This window comes from Saccostrea echinata, unplaced genomic scaffold, assembly GCF_033153115.1.
Source record: "Saccostrea echinata isolate AGI-Se365-2 ecotype Australia unplaced genomic scaffold, CSIRO_AGI_Sech_v1 ptg000056l, whole genome shotgun sequence".
In the NCBI taxonomy this organism is placed as follows: domain Eukaryota; kingdom Metazoa; phylum Mollusca; class Bivalvia; order Ostreida; family Ostreidae; genus Saccostrea; species Saccostrea echinata.
Window position 1 is genome coordinate 8,492,529 of NW_026889805.1, and position 26,116 is coordinate 8,518,644.

Here is a 26,116-nt window from a genome sequence, read left to right on the forward strand (position 1 = left end):
AGATCACTGACAGCGAAATGATAAATTTAAAACAGATTCTTTTTTAAAAAAAATTATATGAGAAAGAAACTGAATATGTATTTTCATCATTTTCAATATGAAGACCACCTTTAACCAGAATAATCTAAATGTAATTAGATACAGTCATGCCCAAAATAAGATTATTCAAATGCTCATCTTTGCTAGCCATGGGTTTCTGATCCCTTACTCTTCTCAGAAACCCTTGGCCTATCGTGCTATCAAAAATTAGGATTGTTTACGTCACATGATCTCGAATCTCGAATCACAGCTTGCAGCATTGATAGGTATAAAAATAAAAAGTAAATATCTGAAGAATAATTAACAGCAGATAAGCTCATTAGTTAGAAAGTTAGCAATTCTATATCTGCGATATAGATTCCAGATAAAATTATGCGCACATCATCTTCAATTGAATGATAGCTATTAAAGAATTGAATGTTACCAATGAATTATTGTTTACATGGGTTTTTCATTGCCAAGACTATAGAGTCAAGAAATATCCTGATTGAAGATATTGTAATTTTTTATTATAGCACTTGCTGACTGGTCAAATGATGTCAATAAACTCCAATCACAACTAGAGAAAAATCCTGACTTTTGATAGAAAGATAGGCCAAGGATTTGTGATAAGAATAGCGAATCCCTTGGCTGGTGAAAGCAGTATTTACTAGCCATGGTTGATGAGAAACATTTTAGTTGGTCTTTTAATGCAATAATTGACAACGCGAGTAATTAAAAAAAAAAACAAGACGTGTTTGTGAAACACTGATGCCCATTTATGGCATCTTATAGTGAAGGATAAACTTTCTCGAATGCAAATCAAATATGTTGGTACCCAAAGTAAGGTCTTGTCTCGAGGAATATACCTGTGAAATATGGAAGCCCTAGCAGCAACCATTGAATAGATATGGAAAAGTTTTTCAAAAGAAAGTCAAACATCAAGGTAAAGATAAAATGGTCAAAATTAATGGTGCCCAAGGAGATATCTTCTCACAAGAAATACGCATGTGAAATATGAGAGCCCTAGCACCAACCGTTCAAAAGTTATGGCCAAGGTTAAAGTTTTTCAAAAGTAGGTCAAACTCCAAGATCAAAGGGTCAAAGTTGTTGGTATCATAAGTAAGGTATTGTCACAAGGATTACATATGTGAGGTATGAAAGTCTTAGCACCAACTATTCAAAAGTTATGCCAAGGTTATAGTTTTCAAAGTAGGTCAAACTCCAAGGTCAAGGTTAATGGGCTATAATTGTTGGTATCCAAAGAAATGTCTTTTCAAAAGAAACAAGCATTCTGAGAGTATTGCATGAGCAATACTAGTCCCCTACCGGCAGGTGTAATCTGGTTCTGTTCCCGTTAAGAATTGAAAATGCCATAATTCCGTCAAAAATTAATGAAGCGGGACGAAATGCAAACTTGATCTATAACTAATCGAGGTAAAGCCACATACCAAAAATCAGCTCAATATCTACAAGCGTTTAGAAGAAAATTGCGGAAAACCCGTAAAAATTGAAAAGGCCGTAATTCCGTCAAAAATCAATGAAGCGGAACGAAATGCAAACTTGATCTGTAACTCATCAAGATACACTCACATACCAAAAATCAGCTCAATATCTGCAAGCGTTTAGGAAAAAAGTGCGGAAAACCAAGTGGGACAGACTGACAGACAGACAGAGGGACAGACAGACAGACAGACAGACGGACAGACAGACAGACAGACAGACAGACAGACGGACGGACAGACTCAGAGGAAACCTATAGTCCCCTCCGGTTTCACCGGTAGGGGACTAATAAAGTTGTGAAGTATGAAAGCCCTAGCTCCAACCGTTCAAAAGTTATGGCCAAGGTTAAACTATTTCAAAAGTAGGTTAAACTCCAAGATCAAGGTCAAAGGGTCAAAGTTGTTGGTATCCAAAGTAAGGTCTTATCTCAAGGATTACACAAGTAAAGTATGAAAGTTTTACCACCAACTATTCAAAAGTTATGACCAAGGTTAAAGTTTTCTGAAAGTAGATCAAATTCCAAGGTCAATAGGCTAAAATTGTTGGTATCCAAAGAAAGGTCTTGTACCAAGAAATACACATGTGAAGTATGAAGGCTCTAGCACCAACCGTTCAAAAATTATGGCCAAGGTTAATGTTGGTTAAAGTTTTGCAAAACTGGGTCAAACTCCAAGGTCAAGTTCAAAAGGTCAAATATGATGGTACCCGAAAAAAAGTCTTGTCACAAGGAACACACATGTGATATTTGAAAGTCATAGCTCCAACCAATCAAAAGTTAGGGGCAATGTTAAAGTTTTTGCGGACAAACAAATAAACAGACAAACAGACAGATAGACAGACAGACGGACGGACAGGGAAAAAACTATGTACCCCCGAATCTTCGATTACGGGGGCATAAAAAAAATCAAGCTGTCCAAAATTTTATGTACAATTTGCAAACTAGTTTTCTTGTGTTCTAATATCTTTTAAAAAAGAATCACAACTATATCAAGTAAATAAAAAAAAACAGTGTACTTTCTACAAGTGCAACTACGTTCCAATTTATGAAGGATATTTACTAGCAAGTGAATTGACAGATCCATTGCTACCATACATTTGTTACATTAAAAGTTTAAATCTAAAGTTTAAACTTATCTATAACTATCTAGATAGTTATAGATAAGTTTAAACTTTAGATTTAAACTTTTAATGTAACACGTTTACTATAAGATCTGGCTAATAAAGGTTTTTAAATTTCTTTCCTCTCTCAAGTTAACCTGAATTTTAATGAAAAATCACAAAACAGGTCTGTCTGAACAATGATGTAAAATTACGTAACAGTAACTACTATACGATCTTTTTGTTAAAAAAAGAAATCCATTTTCTGTTGCCATGAAAATTCACTTAATTTAATCACAAGATTTTTGGGGTAAAAATTCTCTGCCAAGTGTTAAAGGGGTACAATAAAGACCTTAGCATGTCATCTTGAGAAAAAAAAAACCCAAACATAATATATGACAATATTCAATGCAAAAATGTTTAGTCAAGCAGTTAAAAATGTGGGTTTATTCTACCCAAATATACAAATCCACAAATATTGCAAGCTGAATTCCACATCAGACTGACTTAGTCTTCCCGAAAATGTTGAATACCAGATACAAGCTGAATTCCACATCAGACTGACTTAGTCTTCCCGAAAATGTTGAATATCAGATACATCGTCACTGAAGATAAAGTCCTCAAACAAATAACTTCTACATGTACTTCTTCAACAATGTACATTAAGAGTCAGTTAAGTCAAACAATGTTGTATTTAAAATGTATTTCAAATAATTTTGTTTCTAAGTAGAATTTAAAATGTTGTCTAATTAGTAAAATAACAAAATAAATTCCTCATAAATATAAACTGCCACATGCTGGGGTCTTCATAAACAATAAAACAACAACTTGAACTAAAAACTAAAACAACAAAAACAATGTACAATACTGCATTACACTCTAATGCAAGTGATGAGGTATTCCGGGTAGTTCTGGTAGTGATGGTACGTAACAAACTCTCGGAATAACCAGGCTCCATCACCGACCACGCTATCACAGCGCTGAAACTCGGAATGTTCACAGGAATCGGACTCACAGCCAGACTGAAAGCATGGAGGTCTTCGAAGTTCTGGTTTAGGATGCCTTGCTACATGCATTTTACCAAGGCAAGATCGAACCAAAAACATTTTCTTCTCGCCTTTCGTTCTGTCGTCTATGTGATCTGAAACCAGAGCTCTAATAAGCAACCAGAACTCTGCCCGTCACGAATTACTAGTATCCGAGGAAAATTTGGGCATTTTGGCTTGAAACACATCTGTTTTAAGTTTGGAATTTTCTAGACAGGTAGTATGAATGTTTATAGATAAAAAAAAAAAATCCCAAACCGCAGCATAATAGGGTGAATTCAGTTATGCATTTTGAACATTTCAACTTATTTTTTCTACGTAGTATAAGCGACATCGTCTTCATCTTAAAGTCGAAAAGAGTAACAATTTACTCTTTATCGCAAATTTTGATACAACTACTATAAGTTTTCCATTTTTACTACTGCTTGCAACTCAAGTTGATCATTAATCAATTCAATGGGATTTAATTAAATCAGATAAAAAGTAAAGGTGGAAAAGCAATTGAAGATTCGTTTACAGGCGATCAGACACTTTACCAAACATAGAAGTTCTTTTGTTTTCAAAAAGTATATTTTAATTTAGAACAAAAAGGATAAAAGTAAGGAGATAATACAAGCGGTTTTAAGTGAAAAAATATTATATACAGAAAATAAATGCAAGGATAAAAACTTTTAAAAGTTATCTAATCTTTGTTTAATTTGCAAAAAATACTTTATTTCTATAATAACAGATTTACGATTTCTTTAACTGTGATGTACCTGTGTACTGATCTGCCTTTGTTGGACTCTCGGCAAGATACATCCCCTGACCAAACATGCCTTTATTATCAGCCATAGTGATATCGAAACCATTCGAAAGAATACTTCTGTATGTTTCGGCCTTTGTTCCGTGAAAAAGAAAGTGTTCGTTAGCTTCTTCTGGGTACTGATCGCTTCTCAGGAGGGGATCACTTCCCATTATTTCCGAAGTGAGTACATCTATCAAACTCAGTGAAAATTCATCCAGCTGTTTGAAAACTCCATTTCTTCCTGCCTTCTGAAAAAGGTACGCCCGAAAGTAGGAATATTTTTCGTACAAATTAATGTTTTCCAGCCTCTCCACTTTTAAAACCTTTATACTAGAGTATTTGAGGTCTGACAATCCCTTGGCATCTCTACCATGTCCCACTATTTGTGGTACCCACGTGGATAAGACTAGTTTCTCTACAGCTTGTCGTGTCGGAATATCAACGTCAACCAGTCTGGCTTCTAGTTTCACCTTCATCTCTGTTGTCCTCATATACCATAACTGTAATGAATAACACGCAACAGAAAATCTCTTTAAATGCAATAAGAACAGGTACAGTTTTAATGGAAGATTTCCTGTACAACAAAAAAACTATGCAAATTTATTAAATATAATAAAAATTAGATAATAAGTTCAACCCTACTCATCGCCTAATTTAGTCACCCATTTCATACAAAACAGTGGCTAAGTATGTTTTTATGGCTTATCCTTTTTTAACACCTTTTTTCCATGCACGACATTAAAAATTGTTAAACTAATTTATGCTGGCCCCTTTCTCTATTTCCCTCATTATTTTTTATCTTGATAGAAACGGTTAATTTGCTTACAACCTTGATAGTTCTGTCCGCTGTAAATGTTGTCCAGTATTCCGGAGGTCGAGGTTTTTTGAGGGACAATTCACGACAAAATTCACGTATTATATGGCTAGCAGCAGCTTTCTGGAATTTTCTGCATTCTTCTCTAAATGCCTGTAAAACATGTTGGAATTTAAGTGTTTTTTTAACAACTCTCTCTCTCTCTCTCTCTCTCTCTCTCTGTGTGTGTGTGTGTGTGTGTGTGTGTGACAACCCAAGGTTAACTTACATATGCTATTTCTGAGTATCGTCCATCAGGTTCTGGTATTACCACTGTTACATTCATATTGGTATTATGAGTTCTTGAAAAACCATCCAACGCTTCGCATATCGCATTTGACACAATCTTAGGTGGTGGATTGTAATCGGACTTGTTCAGTATAAAGACAATGGAACTCATTTTTGTCCTATTCGCCTCAGTCAAACAACTGAACACTGCCTCACCAACATCCTAGAATGAAAAAAGTAATTTAAAAGAACAAAAATTAATTCAACAATTTGATTTCAAAACCGTTCGTTATATCTTCATGTACAAGTAATAACATGGACATTAAGGATTACAAAATAAAGCAAAACAATGAAGAGCGAGTGAATGAGGAAAGGAAATTTAAGTTACGTATTGTTAGAACATTGCCTCACCTTCTTTACAATACGCGGATCAGTTCTGCATTGTAACATATAGGTATGGCAAATTTTATTCTCATCCAAATGTTTGGAGTAAATAACCTCCATATCTCCGTCTGACACCAAGGAGAGATGTTCAATATCATTACTGACATGTTTGGTTCGAGTTGTAGCATCAATGGAAGCTGACCCCACAAAGTTGACAACCATGTCGAATTTAGCTTTTTCATCTTCTACTATGCCAACTTTCACCAATATTGCAGCTGCACACTCTTCTACTGATATCTGCATATATATATATATATATATATATATATATATATATATATATATATATATATATATATATATATATATATATATATATATATATATATATATATATACATATTACAGATCAAAATTGATTTACTTTATGTCAAAGACAAGTACAGAAGTAGAGACAGATTAGAGTAGATTCACAGTTGTACCTGCTTTCTGGTCGAGATCTAATGTGTTGACAACATCGGCAAATACCTATTAGTATACACATAGAGAATAATATTTACATCCACTGAATATCTTCTCCTTAATTTCTTAAGAAGCCATTTCTTTTTATCAATCAGTAAAGCGCAATAAGCATATCATCTGTTAAGATTTCCTAAGCAGTGGCTCTTCCATCAATGAAACGTATAATTACGAACATATCAATAATACTATATTTAATCTACTTAATCCTACTCTAGATTTTTTGTACAGATATAAATATTAACAATAAAATTGCCTTCTTTGTTTGTAAGTATGGGGATTAACGTTGCAGCTATTGCTGCTTACGCGGGTTAAGCATTATTTCTGCAACAGCTGCAACTTTAATTCCAATACTAACAACCGAAGAAAGCATTTTATTGACGTAAATCACATAGACTTGATCGGGAAATATTAAACAGAAAAATCCGTGGACAATTCAGTGTGTAAATAACGGCCTAACAATCAGCATGAAAAACATCAGCAAGACTTAATATAGACTGTATTTGCTGACAAGGTCAATGTATCGACCAAAGAACTTACGAAATGATGACTTTAAACGAGACTGCTGATATTATTGTTTGTCAATAAATTACCTCATTTTAGAAATTGTTCATACGTAGAGCATGCTCTTGCGTATCGAATATACATATTCAGGTGATAAGGGTATATTGCTGCATAAATAAGGAAAGTTGACGATTGAAAAGTTAAAGTCATCTCGTTTTTCATAAACTTTGTTGTTAGATTACCATTAACGTCTTTTTCTAGTAAAATATCCAAATATGAAACAGATGTGTCAGACTCTGTGGTATCTTTTATTTCAAGCTCACTGGGATATATCGTGTCGACATATGAATGGAAATAACTATTGTTAATTGATAATACGTCGTCGATATATTTAAAGGCCACAGCAAGAAATTTCTTTTTTCATGTATAAGATTTTGAATAAATTCTGCTTTATTTGAATACAAAAACAGGTCTGCTAACAACGGGACGCAATTGGTAGCCTTGGGAATTCCAACTGATTGTTGGAGGACCTGGTCTCCAAAAACCACATAGATATTGTCAATCAGAAACTCAAGCATCTTTTTAATGTCAACTTCAAAGTACTTACATGTATATGTGTACAGTCAGAATAATTTTGCAAATGACCAATGACAAAGGTAAGTTAATTTACGAGTTCTATTTTTATTGAAAAAGCAGCTGTCAAAAAGCCTGGACTTTAATTTATCGTGGGGAATGTTAGTATACAGAGTTGAAAAGGCATAAGTTTTTAATTTATTGATTTTGGTAAAATTTTGTGATTTCAAATTTTCCAAAAGTTCCTTTGAATTTTTAAGTATCCCACCTCTGATTTATGTATTGTTGCACAGTACTACTGAAGTTTCTCTTTCACTGCTGTTAATATTTTAGTAAGGAGTAAAGAGAGAAGCTTGGTAGAACATTTACTGGAACCCACTGTGTATCTTTGTTTGTAAGGATTTTTGTGAAGTTTCAGAAGCCAATGTAAATATGATAATGTATACATTCTCAGGTTTTATACAGAATCTGGTAAAGCAGTATACACTGTATTACTTAATATTATACGAACTGATTACTTGAATAGTTATGGTGTCGCTGTGGTGTATAACAAAGTGAACCTTTTTAAGGTTTGTCTTGGGATTTGCGTCTATATAACTCTTCACGGCTCGACACGCGTTTCTTGCCGCCAGATCCCTAGGGAACTTCAGGAATCCCGTAGTCAGTGCTGGGAGGGCTATGGTGGAGAATCCATGTCTATCCAGCTCCATCAGACAGTTGGAAATAAACTGCATATGTATCTGCCAGAAAAAGAGTTGGAGTAATATCATTGATTAATATATTATGGAAAAGTGTTGTAACCATAGAGAGAAACTAACCTCTTCTGCAAGATTATCCCCGTATTTTACAAGGGAGCCATGACAAATGATTTTGCTTTTAAGTTTCCCAGGTCCTGGATAGCTACGTCGCCCTTTCTGACTCCTGAGGGATATTTTTCATCACACTCACCTTGAATCTCTCTTCCTGCAGCTTCTAACAATGCTCGAGAACACTGCCCGAACGTTAGTTTCAAGTTTTCTGATGTACTGTTCACTATCACGTCAACCTAACATAGAATTAAGAAATTAAATAAAACTTACCTTTAAAGTTTAATTATGTGGAACTCTCTATAGAATGTTGGGTATTACGTGAGATATGCAAGCCTACTCCAAGATCATTCACGCCAATATGTAATATCCCCCCTCCTTTTTTAACAGAATTTGCCCCCCAATTACGTCACACTTAAAGGGGGACTTAATAAATGAAAGATGGCAAAGTTAAATAATACATTGCCAATATCGCTGAACAGTTGATATGAGGATGATTAAATAAATGTTTTCCTATTTCTGAACTTCAACAATTTCCTATTATTACTTTGTAGAAAACTCTACCCGATAATCAGAAACTGTATCCTAAATAGACTTGGCCACTTTTTTTTGCTTCCAAGTTCATAAAAAATTACCAAGATTTACCAGCAATAAGTTATGTTTATTGTTGAAAATTGTTGGTCAAGTTTTCCGATACGGACATCTGAATTTGTCCAATGCTAGTAATTCCTCAAATCTTTTGCTGTCATGGTACTTTTCGCTGTTAAGGAAAGGTTTTGCCGATTTCCTTTGTAACGGGCGGGTCGAACTTTTCTTTCCTGTCGAAAAGCCTAACCAATTGAAGTATTATATTGAATTATAAGCGTTACTGGCACAGATTTGCCTTGAATTTAGGACGTACAAAGCCCTTCCATTCTTGGAGAATTTTTTAAAAAAATATATTCCCAAAATAAATACAGTTTTACTCTAATTTTATCATGTAATAATTACATTTCCAAATATTTTTCCATAAGATTCTTTGCAAATTAGAAAAAGTTCATGTTCTCTTGAACTACCGTGGGGTGAGTAAGAATATTTCCAGTGCGATGTGATTGAAGTCAAAAAATAGTGTAACCTTTTTTTTTCAAAAATGATCGTTAAATGAAAAAATATGTGGCAAGTCATCAGAAAAATAATGTAAAAATAAGATATGAATTTAATTTTTGAGAATTCAGGAGGTACATGGACTACAACGTATCACGCCTGGATATTTATCATGAAGCCTAACGCGCTTCATGAAATATACAGGCGTGAAGCGCCGTAGTTCATGTCCTCATGAACAAAAACATGAAGGTAAGTCCACACTTTCCCCAGATTCTGAGTATTCTTTGGCCTTATTGTTGCTTCAACGCAGAGATTTAAGTCGCTGGGAAATGTAAAACTTGTGATCTTTGAGTATGATTGCACACCTCAAGTGATCCTTATGACTTTAAAATAATGAAGGAGAATTAAAAGTTTGCCTCTACAAGCCAACTCTAAAGAATCAATAAATTATGCTTATGGAATTCAATAAAAGACGTAAATACACCAGGTTAATGATATAGAAGTTTTTTTTTAAAAAGGAATTGGCAAAGAAAAAATCTGCTACATACGTCTTCCCTTTCTAATGCACCTTTAAAGACTGCGAATTTTATGTCTTTGTACATAATTCTTCCAACCTCCTCTGTCTTGCTGAGACGATCTAAATTTATAATAACAAGAAAATAATTTACATACGATTCTCATATAACATAACACAACCATTCAACGAATTTAATAGGGGACATGAAATTTGTATGTAATTAGCTCAGATGGTTTTTTTTCAATCCTTTTACCCCTGTTCCCATTTAGAACACAATTACATCTGTAACACACAAACCTAGATTTATTTTTCAAAAACAAAGTTTACGCGGACAATCTTTATCCGCTTTTTCCTTCTTGTTGATATACAATGGATCAAGTTAATCCGGACGCTTCACCTTCCGGAATTTTTTTTCCTCGAACAGAATCAAAATTTATGTCTACCAATTATAAAATATTTGTTTCAGTAATCTAGATGCTTCATAAATCTGAATGATTTGTTTGGAAACACAACATCCTGATTAATACGTCTCTGATAAGGCTTCACTGTATTTCATGTTTTGAATCTTACTAAACGAAAAACAGTTATCAATGATGTATAACTCAAACCTTATTTCATACTATCGACTATACTTTAACATCTCTTAATCAAGTAGAATAGAATGCTTTGATAACTTAAACAAAGTGGCGATTAATTTACCCATAGCATAAATATAACCTTAAAAAACAAAACAAAAAACAAACAAACAAACAAAAACAAAACACACACTCACACACACACACACACAGAAAAACAAACAAACAAACAGACAAAAAATAGCACAGTTTTATTATTCGACCGAATGCCTTTTGCCTTTCGTAATTCCGCAGTGTGTTTAACTTTAAATCTCTGAATTGAAGATGGTATTTCATTATTATTAGAATTTGACAGTAAGTCGAATGTTGACTGACAAATTGATGCAAATTGTTATGCCATTATTGTTGTCTATACGGATTTTTTCCCTTTCCCCGATCATGAAAAGATGTACAAGGCAGATGTGACCTGTCGACAGGGAATGCTTACCCCTCCATGGCACCTGATCCCATCTGATGTTTTTTAGAGGATTGCGTTTGCTCTGCTCCCAGTTTGTATTGTTGTCTGACGCCGTCAGACAGTACTAGATTTAGCCAAGGCTTGTTGGTCAAGTCCTTGTGATAACTTGACCTTGGAAACTTCATACTACATGTACCTTAAATACCAATTGGAGAGCATAAGGAGTAATGGAAACATACCAAACACCCAAACAAGCCAGAGCATTGGATCTGATGTCATCATTATCATATACATTACAGGTTACAACACATTTGGCTATTCTCGAATGCATCATTCGTGTCCAGCAAAACAGCAGGAATGAAGCTGGTCAGGTCAACACTTGTAGAATATCTTTATCGGGTTAACTAATGGACGTTTATTTTCAATGCGCCATACTAAGTCTCTCTTCTTTTAGAATTTTTAAAAATCTACACATATTCATACATTGCAGACGTTTGAAATCAAAGTGAAAGATAGATGTTGAACATTCTTTTGCTAAAATGCAAAGATGGTAGCTCATTTGTAACATGTTTATTATTTTTTTAAATAAAACATTTCATAATTACCAAAACTGTTAACCAATTGATGTTTATATTTTTATTTATTGTAACTTTTTCTTTCAAAGGAACCGATTATATCTTCATATCCATGGACAGGCTTGTTGGAAGAAATTTCAAGGGGAGGGGGGTGCACAACAATTAAAAAAATCAGTTTAGGGGGGCACTATCAAGGAAAAATTCCTAATCGATCATTAAAAAAAAATTAAGGCCGTATTATATATATAAACTTATAAATATAATTTAGGAGACACAAGTTAAGTAGCTACGGTGCCCGAACCCCCCCCCCCCCCCCGGTCCCAACGGCAATGAAAAAAAAATAAATTACAAGTAATAAAGTGTATAGAACAAATTCATGCCTAAGTTTTATTTCATGTTGATGCGACTGAATGAATTTTTCTTATTTCTCAGCAAAAGAATAATTTCTGGACTCAGAGTCATGTTGATTACACTGGATTTAACATTTCTTGATACTTTGCGTAATAATAAATTTGGATCACTGCTAGGTAAATATATGCGTTGACCTATAGAGCCGATATTGGTTTCAGTCTTTAGAAAAAGCTTATCGATGTCCGTTCCGTTCTAGTCAACTGTGTGTTCATCTGATCCTATATCGGTATTTACAGATACATCCTTTGTATGAGGGTCTTTACTTGATGCCTGGGTAATGGCAACGGGGCGTAAAACCTTAACTGACCTTACCACATTCTTTTCTAATCTGTAAATCTTCCTCCTGCATTTTTGACATAACATGTCGCCAATGCACACAATTTTCCCGAGGAATGAATTTATCTACTCTGCATAGCGCAGTATCTCTCCCAATGGCACAACAGTACTATTATCCAGAGATGCTCTTGAAAGATAAACACAGCAATTTTTTGCTCGGCATGATCTTTTTTTTCGTGACACCTGCAGTATCGAGTAACACAAAGTGAATGATACGTGTCCTCGAACAAAGTGTGCTTATATACACTGGGGTATAGTTCCGGTTGATTGCGTTTAGTTAAAAGAGAATTTATGATCTGCATTTCCATAAAGGTCTTTTATATCAACAGCAAACATACATTTAAGGAAGAAAATAGAAGTGAAATGCAAAAGCCTGTAATAAATAAAAATTAAATTCGTGTTTATACAGGTGAAAAATTTGAAAAAATAAAAGTGTGCCAACAAGTGGATTCGAACCAGGACAATAAAAATGTCCATTGTGAGTCTGCGGTCTTTCTCTCTGAGCTATACTGACTATGAAGACGTACGTCATCAATATAATCCAGTAAGCTAGAAATAGGTTCTTGCATTTTTTGTAGGTTTTTTATGAATTTCGACCCTAGGGCAGGGGTGCCCCTAAAAGAATTTTGTTTTAAATCATTCTTTAGATCAAAATCTATCAACATTTCATAATTTAATTTAGGGGCAGGCCTGCCCTGAAGGACTTCCATGCCAAAATTCACTCAAAAATTAGTACTTTAACGGACAAAATACTGTTTTGACCAACTTTGGAGGTTAATTTCAAGATGCAAATTAAAAAAATTAGGTTCAAAATGCAAATTTGAAAAATTTAGACAAATATACGATAGAAAACAACTAAAGAACATTGATTTTTAAATGTGACTTTTCCCGGAAAATTGTTCTCTCCTATAGATCAAATCTTTTGTTATATAGAATACATCCTTTGCTCTCAAGTCAGACAAGCTTTTAAGAAAGCTAATACTTGTTCCAATTTACTTTTGAGCTAGTTGATGTTCGTTATCTTCATATTTCATTCATAGATAATATTACTGACGCAATTGATAATAACAGTATCAAAGAAAAACAACTGCAAAGTTGAAAATGTTGAAATCTGAACTAATACTTAAGAAATCAGGATATACTTTACTTAAAAGCTTATTTTTCAAACTTCAGGCGCCAAAGTTAAAAGGAGGCATCATAGTACAAATGCAATTTTATGAACAGAAGTCGGAGATATTACGTTTTAGATGTGCATAAATGAAGACACCGCCAAAGTTACCTGTTACTTTGTATACTGTAAGCCTTACCTTTCTTGATAAGGTAGCGTAAATAAGGGGCGTAATCAGTGGGTAGTGGTTGAAGGTAGAAGGGAGACAATAATCCTCTCCGCAAAGACAGCGATTCTCCTAATAATGTTTGACGAGACATATTGTGTAGCACTGTTTATCAATCAATAAAATTGGAACTGTGAATAAATATGAATATGTAAATTATTTCGTATGTCTTCCTTCCTTGATCATATGTATATCTACATGAAACTGTTTGAGGGAGAAATCTATGTTTCTGAATATTTATAGAGTGCTCTTTCATAACGTTCCTAGTTTGTTCATCGTTTAACCATGATTTTTTTTACTATTTTGTAAGAATTCGGAAACAAGGAGCCATATCTTATACAAAAGATTATTTGACTAACCAATAGAATGACATTTTTTATATACTATATCAAATCATATTAGATTTATTACCTTTTTGTAGAAAAATAATACATAACAGAACTAATACTAATATACTAATATACTAATAGCAATGTTCTACCAAGCACCTATTATTACTCCTCAAAAAATATAAACTGCTGTGAAGGAGATACTTCAGATGAACTGCACAACATACTCGTATTCAAGAAGTGGTGTAAATGAAATGTGGATTCTAAAAGAACTTCTACGAATCTAAAAGATTTAAAATCACAATCATTTTCAAAAGGCAGTAACATCAAAACGTTTGATTTTCCCAACACTTTATTCCATTCCATTACAACCATTCTTGATGATAAATTAAAAATTAGGCTTCTTGATATCAAAGACAACTGCTTCGTCAAGAAAAATGGAACTGGAAAAATGGTTGTGATTGGTCTTTACAAAACTACTTTGTCTAACTCTACACTCTAGATCTCTGAGTAAATTAAAGATATTAGAAAGAGACTACATGTATTTACATTCAGTTTTGAGTGTGCACCTTAGTACTTAGTAAACGATACTATTTCGTCCCTAAATATACATCATTCAAAATTCTGCAATGTTCTTACCAAGTCTGTATTTTTATGCCCCCGTATCGAAGATTCGGGGGATATATAGGTTTTGCCCTGTCCGTCTGTTTATCTGTTTGTCCGCAAAAAAATTTAACATTGCTCATAACTTTTGATTGGTTGGAGCTATAGCTTTCATATTTCACATGTGTATTTCTTGTGGCAAGGCCTTTCTTTTGGTACCATCATATTTGACTTTGACCTTTGACTTTGATCCAGTTTTACAAAATTTTTCCCAACTTTAACCTTGGCCATAACTCTTGAACAGTTAGTGCGAGGCCTTTCATACTTCACATGTGAAATCCTTGTGACAAGACCTTCCTTTAGATGCCAACATTTTGATCCTTTGACCTTGACCTAGGAGTTTGACATACTTTTGAAAAACTTTAACCTTGGCTATAACTTATGAACAGTTGGTGCCAGGGTTTTCATACTTTACATATGTAATTCTTGTGACAAGACCTTCCTTTGGATACCAACAACTTTGACCCTTTGACCTTGGAGTTTGAACTACTTTTGGAAAACTTTAACCTTGGCCATGTCTTTTGAACAGTTGGTGCTAGGGCTTTCATATTTTACACGTGTATTTTTTGTGAGAAGACCTTCCTTTAGATAACAACAATTATAGTCCATTGACCTTGACCTTGGAGTTTAACCTACTTTTGGAAAACTTTAACCTTGGACATTACTTTTTAACAGTTGATGCTAGGGCTTTCATACTTCGCATATGTAATCCTTGTGACAAGACCTTCCTTTGGATACCAACAACTTTGACCCTTTGACTTTGACCTTGGAGTTTGACCTACTTTTGGAAAACTTTAACCTTGGCCATGTCTTTTGAACAGTTGGTGCTAGGGCTTTCATATTTTACACGTGTATTTTTTGTGAGAAGACCTTCCTTTAGATAACAACAATTATAGTCCATTGACCTTGACCGTGGAGTTTGACCTACTTTTGGAAAACTTTAACCTTGGACATTACTTTTTAACAGTTGATGCTAGGGCTTTCATACTTCACATATATCATCCTTGTGACAAGACCTTCCTTTGGATACCAACAACTTTGACCCTTTGACATTGGAGTTCGACCTACTTTTGAAAAACTTTAACCTTGGCCATGTCTTTTGAACGGTTGGTGCTAGGACTTTCATATTTCACGTGTATTTTAACTATTTTTTGTGAGAAGGCCTTTCCTTGGGCACCATTAATTTTGTACCATTTGACCTTGATGTTTGATTTACTTTTGAAAAAACTTTAACCTTTTCCATATCTTTTCAATGGTTGCTGCTAGGACTTTCGTATCTCACAGATATATTCCTCGGGACAAGACCTTACTTTGGGTACCAACATATTTGATTGAGAAAGTTTAACCTTCGCTATAAGTGCCATACGAGGGCATCAGTTTTTCACAAACACTTCTTGTTTTAATTAGGTAATCGTCTGAACTCGTTCTATTCCTACTTGACGCCATACTCATAATTCTTCTGTAAGTGTCGCTTAAAACGGCATTCAATAACTTTTTTTGTGAAACAAGAACAGACTTTCTATATACTATCTTAGTTTGGATCGACATTGTGAGTAGCTGCAGGAAACTTCAGTTTTCTTTTACAGACAGTGTCTCATTGAACAGAATCAATTTTCATTTTCAATTTATTGTAAACACATTTCTGGATGTAAAAATAAAATAGTATGGTAAAATTTTATACACGTACGTAGGTGATGAGATACTCCGGGTATGCCTGACGCTTGTCAAAGACAATGAATTCCCGGAACAACCAGTTCCCGTCTGCGACAACAGAATCATAAAAGTCTTTAGGTTTGTGAGTAGTGCAGTTGTCTTTTCTACATTTCTTGCAAGGTGCTCGTCTGTGCGCTACAGGGAAGTCATACAGGCATATATCTCCCAAACACATGCGCACTAGCAGCATCTGATGTGGAATTTTCTTTCTGTTTTCTTTCTTGTCTACACAAAAATATCAAAATTACATATTAATTCATCAATGGTATATTTCAAACAATGTTTATCCTGCAATAACAAAAAGAGAAATAGCGTTCACAAACAAGAAGCCAATGGGCCTCAACGCTCACCTTAGTTACTACGCCCCTGCTGTTCATTCGTATGTAAAAATTTGATATCATTTTGTGGCCCCGCCCTACCACCGGAGTCATGATTTTAACAAATGTGAATCTACACTACCTGCGAATGCTTACTTATAAATAAAACTAATCATGCCTTGCTGTTCTTAAGAAGATTTTTAAAGATTATATATATATATATATATATATATATATATATATATATATATATATATATATATATGTGTGTGTGTGTGTGTGTGTGTGTGTGTGTGTGTGTGTGTGTGTGTGTGAGAGGGTGTGTGTGTGTGTGTGTGTAACTTTGATCTCTTATTTTGGCCCCATCTTATCCCCCGGGTCATGATTTGATTAATTTTGAATCCAAACTTTCTCAGGAAGCCTTCATTTAAGTATCATCTTTTCTTATCCAGTGGTTCTTGAGAAGAAGATTTTTAATATTTTCTTAATTATTTCATCTCCTCAAGAAGCTTTTAAATAAGTTTCAGCTTTTCTGACCCAGAGGTTCTTGAGAAGAAGTTTTTAAACATTTTTCTTATATGTTTTATGTAAAACTTTCATCCCCTGTTGTGGCCCCACTCTAACCCCGGGGGTCGTGATTTGAAACATTCAGAATCTACACTTCCTCAGAAAGGCTTCACATGTTTCATCTTTTCTGGTCCAGTCGTACTTGAGAAGAAGATTTTTTTATTGAACCCATCCTATTTTTACTTTTTCGTGATTATCTCCCCTTGGAAGCGGGCTTAGGCCTTCATTTGAAAAATTTAGAATCCACTTTACCCAAACATATTTTGTGACAACTTTGGTTTAAATTGGCCAGGTGGTTCTGGATTACAGACGGACGGACAACGGGTGATCAGAAACGCTCATTTGAGCTTTCAGCTCAGGTGAGCTGAAAACGAATGACAAACAAAAGACACGCCAACAAGGTAAAATAATAAGCTGATCATATTCTACGTGGAATGATAGTAGGACAAAAGATACGCACCTACGTATTGATCAGCTTTTGTTGAACTCTCGGCGCCGTACGCCCCCTGTCCAAACATAGCAGTACTTCTTGACATTCTACAATCTAATCCTTGCGTCAGAACAGAATCTAATGTATCTGCTAATGTCCCGTGAAAAACGTAATGCTCATTAATTTCTGGATAAATGTCTGAAAGATAAGTAGTACTCGTTTTGTCCGATTTTAGAATAGAGGTAGTTTTGATTTCGCCAGATGATTTTGGAAGAGTTCCTAAAGGAAATGGACTCCCTCTTGATCTTGCATTGTCAAAAAACCTTTGTCTTTCCTGGACATAACTCTCATATAAGTCTAGATTTTCCACACGTTCTACTTTGGTAACCCGAATATTGTTATAGAAAAGCATATCTAAGCCCCTTGCATCTGCTCCCTTTCCTACATTGTGAGATTCCCAAGTTTTCTCTACAATTTTAACAACCAGATACATTGTAGTCTGATCAACACTGACAAGACTGTACGGATGTTGTCTGCTCCGTCGTTTACAGACCTTGATCTTCTCACCTCCTTTAAAATCTGTCCAATAGGACGGGACACACAGCTCCTCCTCGTACATCATGGAGAACCAGTCACGTGACCCCCGTACTGGTGGAGGTTTGGGTTTGGGTTCAATTATTATTGGGACCTTATTTTTCATCTTCGGAGGAACTATCTTAATTATTTCTCTGCCAAATGCCTGCACATACAAAAGGAATAGCTGATTTTGAATAACAATTCGTTTCTAGTATACAACTTTATCGTTCATTCTATCCAATAATTAAATATGTGATGCAATAGAATACAAGAAAAAAGTGATATTTTAATTGAAAAGTTTCAATCCCTATGCGATTTTTCAACATACCTTCCATATATTTACAAACTCTGAATCTGCTATGTCCACTACTACATAAACGGTATCTATATTTCCATTCTTATTGGCTGTGTTGTATTCTTTGATAGAAGAAAAGATTTCCATGGCTGATATCCTCGGAGGAAATTTAAAGTCTCCAACACCAAGTGTTGGAATTGCAATGGTTTTAAAACCATCTTCTTGTAACTTCATTAGAGAAACTTCAACCATCAGTACCAGTGCCTTTAAATAAGATATATGTTTTGTTTTACAATATTTAAGATCGTCAAAGGAGATTTAGGACTGACTGCAAGTTGATTGAAAAGAGGAGAGTCGAACTGGAGAAAGTCATTTAGTACTTAACCTGCTGGTTTTGATCGCGTTCTTTAACAGTATACGTTGGCAAGGCCCCAAAGTAAATTTTTTTTACATTTTGAATTTTATGACTTCCACTGGATACTACGTCGCCTATGTCTATCCCCACCGGGAACGCTTTGGTGAATTCCCTTTCTATACCTGAACCACCAGCCTTTAAGATCGCTTTAGACGAGCTCGTCGACCCAGGCTTTCCATATGGAGGTATTGCGTCAACAATGACATCAACCTAAGAGTAAAGAATTAGTGAAGATAATCTGAATAAGTGTAAAACAAACTATGGATGGATTTCTGTTTTCTATAAGGGCAAAATACCTTCTGTTCCACCAGACATCCAGCCACAAGCTTCACCGTCAGATTTTCAAGAGAACATTCAATATCTTTCAGTTTGGTAGGTAAAATTCCTGTAGAGATTCATACATAATTATCATGATTTCCTTTTCTAATGATGAAAAAAAAATCCAGATATTTAAAGAAAGATATGGACATTCAACATTTTAGACTATATGTACATGTAACCTTAAATGAAAAAAAAAATCAAATACCTTGTGAAGTTGGCTTTTCGTATATGGAATATAAATGACGATTAAATTCATTTTCGAATTCTTCAAACGTTTTTGTATCCTTAGGAAATATAACGAAGCGTATATCTGTAACATTTGTTGATTTATGCCTCATTTCAAAGTCTTTTACACATTGGAGCAGTCGACAAACAACAATTTTAGCAGGAAACTGTAGAAAACCTGTGCCCAGTGCAGGAAAGGCTATTGAATTAATATGTAAGTGATCTCCCCTCTCAAGACACTTGGTTACAAGATCTGTAAGGGTCTGAAGTTAAAACAATATAAATTTACTAGCAATATCATTGGATGCATCTGACATCTTAAATGTCATATTCTGGTACATTTAGGTAATTACCTACTTGTTCTACAGAATTGCTTTCTTCGGCTCTCCAATACTTCAGACATCCATGGAATACATATCCACAATACAAGTCTCCGCCTCCAGTTTCTGCCAGTTCTCCAAACTTAATTCCGTCTGGATATTTCCTCTTGCACTCCTCTTGAATAGAGCGTCCAGTTTTTTCTAACATTGCCAACGAGGCGTTTCCCGCGTCCAGTGTTAACGTTTGCGAAGTACTGTTGACAATGGCGTCAACCTCCTCTTCATAAACTAGCCCTTTCTTCAAAGTGACTTTCACTCGTCCAAACCGTGCTTGGCATTCCTTTGGCTTTGCAGATGGAAGGCGTTTCCTGTTTAATAAACTAGATACCCGCTCATCTGAATATATATTTCTTTAGTTAATGAGGGTAATTTTCAATAAGATGTATGAGAAGCCAGCTTGGTATTTACTGCCATTATTCATATCGATGACATTGATCACCTATGCAATTGATAGATAACATCGCCTATTCGATAGTTGGTATAAAAATTAGTGATATTACCTATTCAAATAGTGATAACAATTCAAATTGTTGGTATATTTTCGTGGGGTCAAATTTTCGTCATAAAAAGAAAAAATTACACATTCAAGGGGATTTATTTCGTGATTTAAGGAGAAGCACTGTTTTGCAGTAAGAAAATTTAACAATACCTACTGCCAAATTATTTTAGGGTCAATCGAAATCAAGTTTTTATCTGTAAGATGGGGCCCCAAGATTATAAACTGAGAACAGACTTAAGTCAAAAGTTTGATTTTTTAATATTTTTAGTTTCATTTAACGTATTAGATTAAAAATTTGGAATTGTGCATAACGCTTCAATTCAAACATATGATGGAAATTCTATTTTATAATCAGAATTATTTCCAAAGTTATATCGATTTCAAATTTTGACTTATGTCTGTTCTCAGTTTATGGTCTTGGGGCCGGATTGTTACACAGACCCTTTTTGTGTGCATATATAACAAACGATCAGGGTCCCCCTTCTCTTTATGTCAAAAATGAGAGTTTTTACAGCGGATCTTCAGTTCATTTGATCAATTAATGCCAAATGTTACTCAAATTATGTTCAAAAAGTCCTGAGAATTTTTTATCATCTTTAAAAAAATGTTGTTTCAGAGTAAAGAGATGAGTATCATCCTTTTTGAAAAATTTTAAAAAACATAAAATTGTTCTCGGGAAGCCATTAAAATTTCATCTTTTACTTTGCACTGAGGCTAGATTGTCTTGAAGAAGAAACATTTCATTATTTGATGTTGTAAGAATTAAATGCAAATAGATGATACCACTCATTCGAATACTGTAAGTGATAACGCCAATTTAAAATGAATAGGTGATACATGTATCACCAATTCAAATAAGTTTTATCATAGATTCAATTCGAATAGGTGATATCACCTATTTATTACGAATAGGTGATATCACCAATTGGAATACGTTATATCACATTCATATTGTTGATAATACCTATTCAATTTGAATACTAAGTGATATCACTTTTTAGAATAGGTGATATGACTTAATGGCAGTGAGTACTAAAAAGGTGTATTATAAAGATGGCATAAAAACACTGCAAAAAATTCTAAATGCAAGAATGAATTTTGATGCATTTTTATCGTGTTGGCTTCAGAAAAGATTACTTCTGAAAATAGTTTTGAGATATAGAATCTATATTGCTGTCCTTCTTTGAACACAGACCTCAGTTTGAAAAGAAGCCTAGTCACACCTCTCATCAAGCTATATTAGGATGGAAACATCAAAATGGTACATAAATTAATAATAGCTTTTTTCAATTTTTTTTACATAACGTGGTCTGTCTTTCAAATTTCTTTAAAAGAAATTCCATGTTCACATCCTCATCAACACAAGCGATGAAGAATAATATTTTAGTCATATTCTGAACTGCCTTAAACTAAAATAAGGAAATAAACCCTAAAGAAACTTTGTCAATTTCTTTTTTGAATGAAGTAAAGGAACAGTTAAAATGTAAATATAAATAGTTTATTTCTGTTTTTAAAATTCATGAGGATGTGACCTAATGCTTTTCATCAATGCATACTTTTTTTTTTATAAAGGCCTTTCGTGCTTTATGTAATTTGCCTGAAAAAAAGTATCAGGTCCTATATTCATAATTATTATGCTTCCTGTCAGTTTGTCTCTATATAATCAATACCCAACTATTTTCGCATAGTGTTCTAAGGATTTATATAGCGTAAGCATACTATGCCGAAATAGTGCACGGCTGTCTTTTCTAGAGAAAATGTAATTAGCACCCACGCTGGGGATCGAACTCACGATCTGGAGAACGTCAGTCCAACGCGTTACCGATTACGCCACAAACACCGCTACTTTACGGAATGTATTTTCAAGTATATAAACGTAGTTTTTATACATTTGTCACAAAACAAGAAATAAATGAATATAATTTCTAAAAGACTGATATTATTGATAAGGATCTTACAGATAAATTCTCTAACAAATAATCGAATTTATCAGTAACCAAAATTGCAACGTAACATGAACTGGTTCTTCGGAGTCAATAAAACGCTTTTTGATATAACGCTTGATTAAAGAATGTTCAAGAAAATTTTCATTTAGATTTAACGTCTGCAAACAGGTTTGGGATTGAGAATTTAATTAAATTGTCGTATACAAACAACAGTCAGCATAATAATTATAATAGTGTTATTATTTGGATGTACTATGCCGAAATAGTAGTCAGGGTTTGACAAATAGTGCACTCGCCTCCGGCTCGTGCACCATGTGTCAAACCCTGACTACTATTTCGGCATAGTACATCCAAATAATAACACTATTATATAATTAATGCAATATATCCCTATCATACATGGATTTTCAGCCAAGTTTTAATTCAAAGTCGGACGCCGAGGAGGTCAAAAAGGTTTTAGGACTGTCAATTGATGTACTATATATATATATATATATATATATATATATATATATATATATATATATATATATATATATATATATATATATATATATATATATATATATATATATATCATAAATTGAAATACGTGTTATTTTAGCTTTCCTAATTCTTTTTCTTTTTTTCCAAAAAAGCATTACAGTGACAAAGAAAATAAAAAATACAAGGTAGCATCGATTGTACATTTGAGTACTCACTTCCTTTTTCCAAGTAAGCCAGGTAGAAAACTACTTTTCAGGTCATCATCCTCGTCAAGAGGTGGCGCTTTTGAGGTTCCGTCGTCTGCTTCTAACAGATTTCCAGACGATGCTGATCTTGTTATTCTTCGCGCCATTTTATCATATACACTAGAAGAGTTTGAAATAAAACGAAATCTTAAGCACTGAATTTTAAAATCTGATCCAAGGATATTTTTTAAATACATAAACTCTTTTCCAAAGATGATTTTTAGCAGTTAGAAAAGCCACAGGTTTCTATCAGAGGATTGAAATACACGTGCAGTGTTGTTACTGTGAAATAACTTTTTCATAAGGGTTTAATTTTCCTTGTTTTTGTGATATGAAGATACCTACGAATCCCCCAAGTAATGTTAAACGAAATCAAATCACCTCCAACCAGTCATTCTTCCTCAAATAACGAATATATGATCCCACGAAAGTAAGTGATTTTACTGTATGAAGAGGATGGGCGAACAAGTCGAATGAAGTGCCTATGAAATAGCATACACACACCAAAGAAGGCAAAAGAACCATTTTCTCATACTATAACACGCTTTTTCGATATGAGTGGGTCTTCGCACAATTCCTCAAAGTTTGCGTAAAGATATACATTTTTTAGTTGAAAAAAAAAACATGAAACAAAGACCCACTATATTTTAAGAACACACTTTTATGACACAACATTCTCATCTTTCCGAGAAATATTTTAAGTCCATTTAGTCAAGGGTCATATCACAAACATGATTTAAATGCTATTCTTCATCAAGAGTTGTGTAACGTAGTTTTTAGCGTGTTAGTCTCAAAGGAAAATGATACCAGATATTTTTATTGCTAGGGTTCGATCCCCACGAAAACCACATTATATTTTAATAACAGAATAATTTTTGCCGAGAGAGTTTTCCTCGAAGGTTTTGCTTATCATAATTTCATAAATTTCAATAATAAGAACCTTACTCTAAATGATAATTTAACAAAGAGAATATGATTTTTATATATTTGAAGCTATAGGCATTCTGCACGCCTTGTTCACCTATCTTCTTTTTGTACTTCTGTTACATTCAAGTCTTAGCATTCAGAGGTTTCAAAACAACTTTAATAATCTTTACAACCTGTATGAGATTGTATCCACAGATTCAAATTTCAAAGGCAGTAGTACTAAAACTGACTGTACTTCATATGAAAATATTTCGATGGCACATAATACATGTACTTGAATAGCATTGACTAACTGGGTGCAGAGTGCAGTTTCAGATATTGCATGAAAATTGCTAAAACTTATATTTGTTTTTCCGAGGATACGCATTTCAGAACAAATAATCAGTGTTAAAAATTTACCTGCTATTCACCTGCGTCTAAACACAAAATATCTACTTCTAGATGAAAAAATGGTTGGAATATGTTGGTTGAACGTCAAATAAGTACGCGCCATTTTATCATATACACTAGAAGAGACAAGTCAGATAATAAATGTTTCCAAATTACCTTGTCAGTCTTCCTCTAGGTGTGAAAAGCTGGCGGAGAATTTAAGCAAAAGTGGATGAAAATTTCCACGAAGGGAAGTTCCGAAACGCGTTTAAAAATACCTACTACCAAATCGATCATCTGGTTAAGTTTATTGAAATTTAGACATTTAAACCTGATATAAATAACTTAAGCAAGTTAAAACATATTCTCCCACACAGGCAGGCATGCATGCATCAATAAAGATAATGAAATGAGGGGCCATTCCTTTACCACTGATCATAGCAAGAATGTTAACCGACTCACATTAATCAGGGAAAAAATATACTTACTGTAGATCATGAAAAATCATTTCCTCATTCAAGAAAATACATTCTTGATATTTTACAAAATAATATATGCAATTCGTAAACAGAACCATGTCAAGATGAATTAACTAAAAAAGCGTTTAATTCAATCAACTAAATAAGCGTTTATCCTTTCAATTACAATCAAGTTCACGACCAATCTCTTGGGTTTTATTTTCTTAAATTTATGCAAGTTCCTTTGCAAGAACTGCTAGAAATATGTATGTATACATAGATTTGTCTATCTATACTTCCTGCCATTAAATGTGCCCAGGTCGACATAACTAAATCAATCCGTCAATGGCCATGACCTACACGTGTGAGATTACCTTGATTTCAAGTTTTCTCTAAAAGGTAAGTCACCATGTGATAATTGTGTCCAGACATGAACCGTGGAGGTGACTTCAGCTTTTTTATCGTCAACTTTCTTATCAGTGTAGTAAAATTCCGCTGTCACCTGCATAAGCTGTTTATTCGAAACCCAAGATCATGCTCCGATTTACGATCATTTTTTAAACCGAGATCGTACTGACAGATAAGTTGGTGATAGAGGGATTTCGACAACCTCCTTTAAAGTCAGCATGTCGTAAATTCTTTGGTCGTTCTTATGACCTTGTTCACAAATATAATCATTCAGCCTTTACCATACCTTGTCCTTTTATGATCTGATATAAGAATTCTCAGCGGAAAAACATGCCATCCTTTTTTGAACTTGAATACAGTGTACTTTGATATGGGCCATATTGCTCTCTCTCTCTTTATCCTTCACTTCTACCAATACTTGAAGATATGCTTTCAGTAAAATAGAGCTAAGACCCACTCATATATATGGGGAAAATTGTGTTGCAGTACGCTTTTTCAGCACAAATTTTCTGACCAGTTTCGTGGATTTAGAAAATTCAAACATCCACAACATCTTATACCATTTTTCATGTGAAAATTTTAGAAATCCTGAGTTTGAGACAAATAATTTGACAGGGAAAATAACACGCAGAATAAAGATGTGGAAACATTTGAACATACTCAAAGTATTTCGCATTCAAACTAAGGTTCTTAAAAATTAGATATACAATTCAACTTCTTTGAGTTGTACATGTACATGTATATACATGTACATGCAAAGTGCAAAATGTACAGAAAATCCTACCTTGATTACGTAAGTGAAATAAAACAAATAAAAGAAAAATATTTTCTAAATTAAACTATGATTATATGATCAAGAAATAAATATGTTCATTCAGATGTAAAAGAAGTGCATGTTTTAAACGTATCTGGTTTTTTTTTTAAACCTTGTTTTCTTTTC

The 26,116-nt window shown here is 34.0% G+C and overlaps 2 protein-coding genes across 2 annotated transcripts; both read right to left on the bottom strand.

Moving 5' to 3' along the window:
• Positions 1 to 3,403: 3,403 nt before the first annotated feature.
• On the bottom strand, positions 3,404 to 4,943 carry LOC133173586 (uncharacterized). Its single transcript, XM_061308565.1, has 2 exons — positions 4,424 to 4,943; positions 3,404 to 3,760 (listed from the first exon to the last, which is right to left on the bottom strand). The coding sequence occupies exons 1-2, from the start codon at positions 4,941 to 4,943 to the stop codon at positions 3,492 to 3,494; spliced, it is 789 nt and encodes a 262-aa protein (XP_061164549.1). The 3' UTR covers positions 3,404 to 3,491.
• Positions 4,944 to 16,210: 11,267 nt separating this feature from the next.
• LOC133173969 (protein mono-ADP-ribosyltransferase PARP15-like) lies at positions 16,211 to 23,123 on the bottom strand. The gene is made up of 8 exons (XM_061309028.1): positions 22,985 to 23,123; positions 19,816 to 20,146; positions 19,439 to 19,721; positions 19,209 to 19,297; positions 18,883 to 19,122; positions 18,531 to 18,761; positions 17,657 to 18,365; positions 16,211 to 16,537 (listed from the first exon to the last, which is right to left on the bottom strand). The coding sequence occupies exons 1-8, from the start codon at positions 23,119 to 23,121 to the stop codon at positions 16,275 to 16,277; spliced, it is 2,283 nt and encodes a 760-aa protein (XP_061165012.1). The 5' UTR covers positions 23,122 to 23,123; the 3' UTR covers positions 16,211 to 16,274.
• Positions 23,124 to 26,116: the final 2,993 nt, after the last annotated feature.